Genomic DNA, 12,427 nt, shown 5'->3' on the forward strand with positions numbered 1-12,427 from the left:
ACACCTTCTTATGTGAGGCTTGTAAATGGTCAATCACTTACTCACCTGTGGTGAATAACATGGCATCTAGGCAAATAGTCAGGAAAGCTTTTAGAAATAGGGAGACTGTTGGTTCCTTCTTCTCTCTTTTTGACTCTCATTCCTTCGTTTAAACGTTGTCCCAATGTAGCACAAGTGCCCAATATAAAGTGGGATGGGTAGGAGAGGATATATTACAGTAATTGCAATTAATTGCTCAAGACACCCATGTGTGTGGGTTGAACATCCATCTTTGAAAGCAAAATGCAAAGCATAGGAATTATGCTTGTTTTGAGCAAGTCCAGCTATGATGTAAGTTGGCTCTCCCTTTCTTACCCACTTAACAAAGAATCAGACAACAACTTGGGAAGTAAGTTTAAAAATATAATTTGCTTAGTTATAACCTTGCATTGGTTCACAGCAATGGCAGCAATAAAAACTATGCAGCTAAATACTTATATTTACGGTATAACCAGCCTCAGGCCACAGGCGTAGCCAGGGGGGCAATCAATAAAAATACTTAACTAAGGATCTTGCCTGCTAACATGAAGCCTGTCCCCCAACATAAATCCTGGCTATACCCATCCCACGCCTCAGGCATTTGCCTGCGCTGGACCAAGCGGAGGCATGTCTCCATTGCTGATCAAGAAGAGAGAGGGAGGTGAAGGAAGTACTATATGCTCCTTCCTCTTCAGGAGAGGAGGGAAAATGACATCACAAAGAGCCCTCTCAACCAATTGTATTTCTATGGTCTGAGTATCTGCCTATCAGCAGTATAGCTCTGTGAACTTAGCCCCTTCTCATGCTAACTAGCAAGAATATCTATTTGTTAGGTTTGGCTGCTAATCTCCCACATATAGATAGGCGAGGTAGTAAACATTTTAATGGGCTAGTAATTTCTATGGATTTATTTGCAAGATCATGTGCTGTCTTGATTTATCCTGATTTATCCTGCCCCACAAGTCTCCATAAAGCAAGTTATCAGTCTGTAAAGGGCACATGTATGGACCTATAGCTATATTCATGTGGTTGCTTCATGCAGCCGGTGACCTCTATGCATGGAAAAGAAAATCTGAAAGGCTTGTCACAAGACCAAGAAAATTCTCCACTAAATTATCTTGAAGAGGTCCTCTGGAGAAAAAAAGCAGATCTTTCCTACAGTTCATATTGTTCTGTGTTTTTAACTTGTTTTGTAATTCAGTACAAAGAGAGACTCAAGTGCTCCCTTAATTCTTCTTTCCAGAAACTCTGACATTTATATCTTTCTACCTTAATAATAATAGTTTGGTGACCCATTTCTATAAGCTATTATATTGACAAAGAGGTTCACAGGGTCCTGCTGTGCCTATTCAGCTTGGTTGCTATGGGAAAATATTTACTGCTTTGTACAGATGTAGGAACCTAATCTAACCTCAGCTCAAATCCTGTCAATGACATTGCTGCACTCACCATAGTGTGTAGCACAGTTGTGTTGTGCAGCCATTCCACTTGGCTACCAGCCTCAGAAAGCCTCCTAATTGACCAGTTGACCTGGTTCCCAAGGCTACTCTGGGCACCAGATTTCCTTTTACATCCTGCTCACCCGCTTGTGCTGTTTAGCAATGGAGCTGCAGCACTGTGAACCCTCAGCTGGGCTCTATTTTCCTCTTTCCCAGTCTATTGCATGGATAACAAATGGCAAGGTGGAGGAGATTGCCTCATTCATTCTCCAAGTGGTGTTTTGCTTTCCTCATTTGGAAGGGCAGGGTCCGTAGACATGTTGTGAATGTTGTTGTTCTTAAACAAGCATAGTACATACATGCATCTGGAAGGGCTGCTAAGAAGCCCTTAGAGGCATACTAAGGGACTTTCACTGGCTCTAGAGCTGGTATCAGAATTGGAAGATCAGTCCAATGTTCCCGAATAAAAGTGGAAGGCTTCAAAAAGAAGTTGAATTGGATGTAGGTGGCACAAGGAGAAAACCACTTAAAACCTCTCCCATACAAACTTTCCCGTAGCACCTGAGATGTAGAGAGAAAACTCTGCTCAATGTATCTTCCATTCATTAACAAACTCGTCTAGGCAGCTTGGATTTGGGCACTCATTTTCTGAACATCTCTTTCAAGGGCAATGCCCACCAAGCTTTATCGCTGTCTACATTTCATTGGTTCCTGGAAACTTATTGTAAAACGGCATTTTAATTTGTGTTTTGAATGTGAAAGATAAAGAATGCATGATAATGCAATCCTATGTATTTACTCAAAGGTTTCACTATGTTCAGTGGGGCTCACCTTTTAGTCAGCCTGCAAAAGATTGCAGGCAAGACATGCTGTACTGATCATACTTTTCTATCGCTAGCCTTCTGGACTTTTTCTTTTTTAATTATAGTTTACAGTTTAATTTTAAATTGAATGTTAAATTGTATGTTTAATTTTGTGTTCCACATTGGAAAGCATCTGAAAAGGAAACCTATCCGTATATATAGTATAAATATAAATAAACTATAGATAGGCCAGAGTTCTTAGCTTGCATCGTATGCCTGCCTACAAGCATCTTTGGCAAGCAGCCTTTAAAAATTATATATAGGAAACTCTTTCAGGCAGAATCAATGCAATTCATCACAAAGATTTTGCCGGTACCATTAATCCCACATAAGCAATTTTTTCTATTTCCTTTAATGTAAGGATTGCTTTTCACTTACATTAACTATGGGGTGAAAAATGTAATAAGTCTTTTCTACAACTTTGTGAGAGTTTGTTCTTTTTTAAAACCAAAACTATATCCGCCGACACTGGAAAATGGCATGCTAGGATTTTTGACTTACAAAAATATTTGATCTTATCTGAGTTCCTCAGGTCTTTGTCTCAGGATTAACTGAACCAGTTAATCCTGGTGATAGGTAAGATCAGTGTTTTTTTCTGGGGGGGGGGACGCAGGGGGACGCATACCCCCAAACATTTGGTGAATCTTTGTACTTTTATTTTTCCTGATTTGAACTATAAAATTGTGGTTTTCTTGAGTCAAAATTAGAGTACCCCTAAACATTTTTTTTTTTTTTAGAAAAAAGCACTGGGTAAGATAAATGACTCATTGATCCTGTGCTGTGGTTGATTTCAGAGAAAATAGGATGAACCTACCCATCACTTTTGTGTTGCCCCCTTCCCATTGAGATACAAAAAGATATAACTAGCGTCAGTATAACAAACTGGTTCAGGCAGCTTCAACTCCCACCCCACCACTCAAACTTAAGGGATTCTAGGCTGTACTCTGCTAGCAGCAGGTTTTGGGCATCAAGATGGAGATATGGCACCCTTTTGTGTTCAGCTGTTTGCCTGGAATATTTATTAACAGGTCCTGAAGAATCCAAGAACAACATCTATATGTTTACACATGCATTTCCTTGGGAACTGCTTATATCTTCCATTCCCATTTCTATTTAAACTTTGCTTGATTGCATTGCAAACAGCACTTTTAATTTCATTTAATTTACTATATAGCAGTAAGGCCCAGCATGTCAAACAATATGCTCTTTAAAAAAAAAAGCAAGTATCTGGTAGGTACACTCCTGGTGGCACATGTTTTAATAAGAATTAAAACCAATCTTTTAAACTTTAGTTTGATTTTGCAAGTGGTCATATTTCCTGTGTTCTGAGCCTTGCAGTCACATCCACCTATGCTATAGCTCCCACACTCAGGAGACTTTTGTTTGCCCCCTCCTGCCTCAGAAACCTACCACAGCTATAATGCACCAACCATGGTATTACTATTATTACTATTACTATTAAATATATTATCTACCCTTCACCAGCAAGTTCCAGGGTGGATTACAACAATTAAAGAGTGGGGAATTAAACAGATTACAGCCACAAGAATAGAGGAGGCTCTAAAAGCACACATATCAGATGTCAAAGGTCAGGGAAAAGAACCTACCCAATCAATCAAAGGGAATTTAACCCACGACCTCACAGCACATGTGGGTTTTAATCAGCCATTGCTTACTTTTAGCCCCTCTCCCATGGGTTGAGCTGGTTGGGTGCCTACTGATACAGTGTACTCAGATCACCAGGCATTGGCTTTTAGCACAACCATAGTTTCCTTTGGGTTTTGATTCAGTGACCACCCATAGCATGACCACTAAAGTTTGACTGTCAGTATGACTCAAGGCTTTTCATCAGCTAACCTTGTGAGACTGCATTGCACATACAGTGGTACCTCGGCTACCTCGGGTTAAGAACTTAATTCGTTGCAGAGGTCTGTTCTTAACCTGAAACTGTTCTTAACCTGAAGCACCACTTTAGCTAATGGGGCCTCCCACTGCTGCTGCATGATTTCTGTTCTGAACCCGAGGTAATATTTCTGGGTTAGCGGAGTCTGTAATCTGAAGTGTATGTAACCTGAAATGTATGTAACCCGAGGTACTACTGTATAAACAACCAAATCATCTCCCCGTTCAATTTCCAACAACAGAAAAGGGTATTCTTTTGATCCCTTGTGAACAATCATAATATGGAATATTTCTTTGCTTCCTTGGGGTTATTAAAGGTGGTAAAGCTAAACTTTGCAAGCTTACAGAAAAGTATGACCACAGAGCTAGCAGTGCATCCAGGCGACAAAGATGTTTACAAAAAGGCCAGTGCTTTGCATTTTTGTTCACTGAAACATGCTGATGAAAGCACAGCGAAGTTCCAGTCTTGTTTAAAGAATAGCATTCATCAAAATTCATTAGGCACCGCTAAGCGTTTAGGTGAACCGATGCAAGCAGTCCCAAAGCAGCCATAAGCTTCCATTTCATACCTTTTATTTTTATGCGTCTTTTAAAGCGTTTTATGTGAAAGGAGAACATAGATTTTTGTATGACTCCCCAAGAGACATTTTAGCACATTTCCCATCCCAAAGAGGCTTGAGAGATTGCAGGTAGAAAATGAAATTGTCTCGCAGGAGCTGGTGGGTGACAAATGCTTCAACCAAGCTGATATATAATATAAAGTGGCAGAGAAGATCAAAGCTCTTTATGCTACCAGGGATCAAATACTTCACACAGCTGGAGGAGCTGCAAAACCCAAAATGTGCTAAAATGATATCAAATGGTTTGAAGAAACCTAAATTGAGTTATTTCTTAATATCACCTTTACCTGAAAACAGGCAGCTTAAAAACAACGAAATACAATGCAGGTATTTTTGGTGTTAATGATACTAACTCTGTAGAGATGGGGGAGAAATTAGTTTCTTTTGCATTTTAATGTGAGCCTACCTAATTTGTGCTTCCCAAACCAAAATGGAGTTATCCTTTGAAATTTGCACTGCTGTGATTTCGGAGCTGCTGTTCTCCATCCAAATGCATGTGTACATATAGGCATATATTGGGGGAAAGTGTGTATTTTAGTGAAAATAGTACAAGAGTGCCTGTATATTCCTGCCTGATCACCAAGGCCTGCAAGTGAGGCCCTCTGTGTCATACTACAGCCTGCAGAAATCCATTTGGCAGTGACTAGGGAGAGGGCTTTTCTCTATTCTAATGCCCACCCTGTGTCATTTGCATCCCCTCTGAAGTGAGTCAGGACTCAGGAGCCAATGGTGATATGTTTCTGGCACATATTTATTCACTCATTTCTCAACTGCTCCACTAAGTCACTTGCAAATGCTATATTGCATTCACTGCATGTACTGGGCTTTTTTCATGGATTTTTATTTTAGATTATTTTAAGCCACCTTGACTTTTTTTAAAAAAGCTGCCAGATAAATGATTTTGTCAGGGAACTGCCATCGGAGCCAAGAGTGGAGGTAAGGCTCCCCAACGATGCAGGAGAAGGGACCAGCAGGGAGAGAGAGAACACTTCCTTTGGGGAAGGAAATCGGCGTGACACCAGGAAGAAAGGGGAGCAGGGAAGGACTTCGGAGAGATGGCTCCAAGACTCTTCCGCAGAGACCAGCGGGGAGAGCCCAGGACCTCCGCTGGCCATGCCCACTCTGCGCAGAAGACTTCCACGCAGGGAAGCTAGGCGGAGACTTGGCGTCAAGCAGCTTTTATGTTGGAAGAAGTTCAGGAAACACCCACTGACGGATTCTGCCAGTGACTGACACAGCCACGGAGAAAGGGCTGTCCAGCCAGGGAAAGGTTTAGCCAGACAACGTTGCCTAGAGCAGCAGCCCACTTACGCAAGAGCAACCCCAATTCCCTTTACAGATTTTGATACAGTAAATGATGTTAGGGAAAATCTCTTGCAAAAATGTGTATGTTAGGAGAAAAGCATGCCAACTGCATATGAATTTCCATGTGAACCTAAAATAAAGTTTCTGATGCAGAAATGCAGTGAACTGTCTGGAAAAAATGAAAGAGAGACGGAGAGAGGGAGAAACCAAAATTGTAAGATTTATCCATCTCCTCATTTACAACTTTAAAGATGGCTCAAAACTGTTTTGTTTAAAGGTGCTTTTTTCATTGACCAATTCACAGAATTTTGTTCCTGATGCTTCTGTTTTTCACAAGTTTTTACACTGATTTTATTGTTATTATTTACTGTGTTTGTGACTCACTTTGAGCATCTCATGGGGGGGGGAGTTGTGTATAAATATTTATACAAAAATAAATAAATCAGCAAAACATAGCCACTTCTTTAAAAATGGAGCGGATTCACAAGCCTGCTGTAAATGCCCTTAAACGGTGAGGCAACAACTTCTCACAAACAACATCTCACCACAGCGCTGGTGAATTATTTGAATTTGGACTTAATAGAACTTGATTGCTTTGAGAAATACTGTTTATTCATACACTCAAAGAAATGAATCACTGAACTCAGTGGAACTTACATCTGAGTAGGATTGTGCTGGGAATATGATGTAATATAAGCAAAACTAGATAGTTCCCATTTTCAATTGTACATTTTTTCTTTCTCTCTTGTTTTTTGAAAGACAATAGAACCTGTTTAGGGTTGCCATACGTCTGGAATTTCTCGGACATATTCGGAATACTGTAGTCGGCAGTAGTGTCAGGACAGAAATCAGTAAAAAAAAAAAAAAGTCCAGGGAAACCTGGACGTATGGCAACCCATGTTGCCAGGGTCGTTTGTGTCATTTACCAAAATAAAAGCTCAAAAATGTCATTTTTTGCAAATTTGCAAAACTTTTCTGGCTGTCTTTTCACTGTTTGAAATATGGCAACCCTATCGAGAATCAGTCTTACTATAGAGAATTTGAAATACTTGTTTCCTCCTGTTTCAGAACATAAAGTTATAAATCCATTATTATATCTAAGCCATAAGAAAACCATTCAATAAAATGTGAATTTAAGGCAAACAGACATAGTTATTTCTGAATGTTCATTTTTCAGTCAGGGCAGGGACAAAGAACCCAGGACAAGAAAAACCAGTGGGGGGAAAATGCAGATTTCATAAAAAACAAGCAGACAGGAGTTTGTAACAGGCATGCTATCATAACAGGAAAAACCTGGGAAAGGCAGGCTTACCAAAGATACAAGTCACCAGAAGATAATCAGATATCAGAAGCATGCCAAATTAGCACTAAAACTCCAGGACAGAATTAACAACAAGGCAGGTGGGATAGAGTGGGGATGGCTCACCTGTTGGCCTACAAATGCTCTGGGCTACAACTCCCAACACTTGGCAGGCCACAGGTCGGCCATCCCCTGGATACAGATTTCAAACTTCAGGCCTTGAACACAAGATAGAATGTTGCACAATATATCATTAAGGGGTTAACTGGAGTCAGCAAAGACTATTTCCCTAGAATGGGGCCAGGTTGCTCAAGGGAACAAGGTGTAAAAATATGGCAGAATAGAAACTGGGTATTGTAAATACCCCAGGCATCCAATCTCTGTAACTTTTTATTTAATTCCACAGAAACAAATGCAGATATTTAATATACAGTAATTGTACACTATCATTAACAATGTACGTATTTTAGGTATGTTTCTGACAGCTAAGGATCCTCTTACCTCGTTTTGAAGATCCCTAATCATTTTGCTCTTCCTTTCCATTTCAGTCTTCAAAAAGTTAATCTAAAAATGAAAAATAACCTTTTAATTGATTGCCGTAAATTCACCCAAAAACTCCCAAGAGAGAGGCATCTTATACTTTTTATAGATCAACTTTTACTTGAGTACCTTTTAGAAAGGGGATTCTTCTCTGTCCGCCCAAGCACTATTAACGCTCTTTGATGAAACATTGGAAGAAGTCCTATATAACAACTTGGGCTACTTTTAGTGATAACAAGGTTGAAGATGGCTAGACAGCAGAAAAAGGAAACTGGAATGTATAGCAGAATGTGGAGTGTATGGCAAAATTTGGCAGGTGTCTCCCTCAGAAAAACTCACATAACAAATGGATGAACATTAGTTAAACAGGATAAATTTTGGAGCATTTGGTTCTCATTCTTATCATTCTCTAGGTTGGGTGGGGAGTTAGAAGAGATAGTAATTCCCTTTGGAAAGATGCTTTACCTTGAGGAGATTATAGTGGATATATTATACTATGATCCCAGAATACAATGCAAGACTATATTTTCTGTCGTATATAACACAGGCATGGACAAAACACAACACATTGCTGTTTTTTCTGGGGACTATACTACTTCAGGACATATTTGAGAGCACACATTGAAATGATCTATTTTTTTTAAAAAAGAAAACCTTTCTACACAGGGAAGGCTACTTTAGCAGACCAGAGAGTTTTGACTAGAAATGTTTCTTCTGACACTCCAACTTTCCTGATGGGGACAATTTTATCACTTCTCACATCATCTTATCCCTTTTTCAGAATTCTGTTTTTCTCCCTTTATTCCAGTCCTACCTATATAACTAGCATCTAATAGCCTACAAAGAAAATTACTAGAGTTGAACATGAGAAAAACAAACAAACCCTAATGCTGTGCCAAAATTTGTCCTCCAGTTTCTTGAAAGTCCCCCCCCCACACACACACTTTTTCTATCTCATTCTTGGGTCAATCAATAATTTCTTTAGACTATCCACGGAGGCAGAATTTTTAGCTTATTTTATCACTGTGAGCCCCGAAGGATAAATGTGATTTTTCTTCCAGCAAGCATTTCTCCAGTATTTTGCAGCCTCCCTCAATGTCCATTCTTCCTTTTAAAAAAACGCAAAGCCCCATGGGAGGAGTTGCCTCTTGTTATGTTCCCCTGGACTGTAACTGAAGTCTGGGGACCAGGGCTGCAGAGTTCACACCACTGGTGGTATCATTTGTAAAATGAAATAAATAACATTCACAAAGTCACTTTCAAGCAAGGTAAGTGCATCAAAAACTCTGCACCACAATAAAGAGAACTTCTCCTAATTTTCTCTCCCTTTTGATCTTTTTGAATGCAATTTGTTTTTTCATTACTTGATGGAAAATCTTTGGAATAAAATCTCAGACTTAAATATGATTGATTATGATACTCTCCATTGCCTTAATGTGCTCAGACTAAAAGAGATCCATTATTTCAGAAAAAAAGAAAAAAATCAAAACAAAATAATACGTTCCATGTATAAAGCCTATGACGATGGCATTCACTTAGCTTTTTGTCATGTGATAGGGCAGCTATCATCCTTCTTACAAGCATCTTATTAATGCTCAGAATAAATCATATGATAAAATATTGACTAATATGCAGTGCCATAGTTATTTGCATTTCTCTACCATATATGTTACTTGGTCAGGAGAAATACACTGTCCCACATTCCTCTCACTCCCATCTCAGGGTTGCATGTGGGACTTCTCATATTTTATATCTGTTCAGTTATACATGATTGATTGTGGTTTCTGTATGATTCCTTCAAGGATTTCTGTAATGTTTGTATTTTATTATTTATGTAGAATACCTGTACCCCACCCCCTTTGTAGACTTCAGACCCTGATGAAGTGGCTTACAAAAAATTCTCAAAATAAAAATCACACACAAATCGAGGTCAGGAACAGAAATTGCATGGTGTCCAAAGGAAACCAAGATTACTCAAACAGCGTTTCCTGTCATCATCATTGATCTTCCCTGGTATGCCAGAGAGCAGCTCCCTAAGGTGTCCTGAGGCAAGGGAGTGAGGCTGAACAGATGGATCTCACACAACCCATAATGAAAGGAAGTCTTCCCTTCATGTCAGTTGGTAGTTGCCAGGCAACAGCTCCTGAATTGGTCCTGTGAGGCAAGTGAAGGGGCCTAAGCAGCTGGACTTCTCTGAGCCCAAGACTGAAGGAGTCTTCGCTTGCTAGTAGTTGGATGCTGCCAGTCAACAGCTCTCAGAGAGGCGCCCCTGAGGCAAGGAATTTGCATGTGAGGATTAGTAAGTGTTGAAAGGTTCAGTCCCTTAACAATCTCCACAGCAACTATGGTGTTATAGCTAGGTATCTAGATACAGATATTTAAATTCAATAGATTTATCTCACTATAACTGTATTATTGTACTCTGTCAACCAGCTTAATTCCATGAATAACATTCCTCTTTATAGCTTCTTAAGTCTGTAAGGAAAAGCCTCTTGGCATTCACACCTCACTTCCAATAAGTCAGAACAACCTGATGAAGTAAATTCATTTCACACATTTTTCTTAAGTGACTTCAAAAGCCCTGAAGTAAGATCATTCTAAGCACTATTTACTGAATCTCTCCTACTAATTCCCTCTTCAGTTGCACTAATTTTCCTCTTGTCTTCTTGAAAGATGCATAGGCAATGATTTTGTCAGATGTCTGGGTCTTAACTGCAACCCACAAGATTATCTGTGATGGGTCTCTGCGCTTGTTTTCATATAATGAGCAATCCCCTTTTTAAATCATCTGGGCAAAATTGAGATCAGAAATTAATGATGTATTACCAAGATGAACTATATAAGCAACACAGAAGTGGTAAGAGATCAGCTACCCGGATCATCGTGGCATGGTGGGAAATACTTTGAACCTGTTACGTTTTCAACCATGAAACAGAAAAACAAACTAAAAGGAAACAGTTGTTAAGATGTAAATGTGAAATTATTTAGCTAAAGAAATACACTCAGGCTACATCCTATACACACTTTCTTCATTGTACTAGGGATGGAAGATAAATTGCTTCAGTCAACATTTTAAAACAACTCAACCCATAGTATTCCCATAGTATAAGTGGAGAGGTCAGCTTGTGGAGTAGTGAGGTAGCCAAGTTAGCTGATACCAAATTGTTCAGAGTTGTTAAAGCAAAAATATTTTGTGAAGAGCTCCAAGAGGACCCCTGCAAACTGAGTCAAGGGGGGTGGGTTTCTAAATTTCAATTACATATATTCCTACAGTGGTACCTTGGGTTACAAACGCGTTGGGTTACAAACGCTTCAGGTTACAGACTCCGCTAACCTGGAAGTAGTACCTCAGGTTAAGAACTTTACTTCAGGATGAGAACAGAAATTGTGCGGTGGCAGCGGGAGGCCCCATTAACTAAAGTGGCACCTCAGGTTAAGAACAGTTTCAGGTTAAGAACAGACCTCCAGAACGAATTAAGTTCTTAACCAGAGGTACCACTGTATTGGCATTGGACTGGTGGTGACTGTCTAGGAATGATACATGGGGAAGTATTCAACTACTGTATCTTGTAAGTGCAACTATTGCCACTTATACAATGAGAGTTTTCCCTCCCCCATGAGCACTGCACATTCTTCACTGATCTGAGTTGGACGAACCCCTACAAAAAAAAATTGGGGTGGCGAGGAATGGGGTTGCACAAGCAGAAATCATTGTACTGATGGAACATTCACACAGTTCTATGTTAGATGCAACCTCTTTTATTTACAGCTTCTCCAGGTTAAACAACCTTGTCCAACCTTTCTTCTTAGCATTTGCTCTCCAGCCCCTCCGTATCTCTTACTTCCTTCTCTGGACATGTTCTAGTTTGTCAACATCTCATTTCAACTGTGGTACCCAGAACTGGACACAGTGTTCCAGTTGAGGTCCGCCTAAGACATAATAGAGTAGCACCAATACTTCTTGTGTTCTGGACCCCGCGCTTCTATTGATGCAACATGTAATTGCAGTAGCCTTATTAGTCACTGTGTCGCACTGCTGACTCACTTGTAAGTTGACAGCTTATTATTTAACAATATGCTCTCATTAGTGAATTTTGTTGCACCAACACAGGAAAAAGGACCAAATCTGAAGGATTTATCTGTTCTTTCTAAGGCAAAACATTGGTAGGCAGTTCAAGAGTACTTAAAAAGCTCTTAAATAAGATTAGCAGCACATCTCAGGAGGATTTCATGCATCTCTATATTTAAATTAAGGCTGCCATTTAAAAATCTGGGAATATAGCACATTATCTGGATTCTGTATTTTTTTCAGTTTTATCGAAGGACAATGACATTATGTTTCTAGGAGACAAGCACTCAATGCTACACAAAACTGTGTGTTTGTGTTTCCAACCTTATTATACTTATTATAGGAAATGAAGGTTATTTTTCATTTCCTGA

General features: G+C 39.6%; 1 protein-coding gene across 2 annotated transcripts in view; it reads right to left on the bottom strand.

The window, feature by feature from the left end:
- Positions 1 to 12,427, bottom strand: part of LUZP2 (leucine zipper protein 2) — a 301,757-nt gene that overhangs the window by 133,615 nt on the left and 155,715 nt on the right. For both annotated transcript variants that reach the window (XM_083599819.1, XM_083599820.1), the window contains exon 5: positions 7,949 to 8,011. In XM_083599819.1, coding sequence (XP_083455945.1) covers positions 7,949 to 8,011 — 63 coding nt within the window. The remainder of the gene's footprint in view (positions 1 to 7,948; positions 8,012 to 12,427) is intronic.

This window comes from Podarcis filfolensis (genome assembly GCF_964270895.1).
Source record: "Podarcis filfolensis genome assembly, chromosome: 1".
Taxonomy (NCBI): Eukaryota; Metazoa; Chordata; class Lepidosauria; order Squamata; family Lacertidae; genus Podarcis; species Podarcis filfolensis.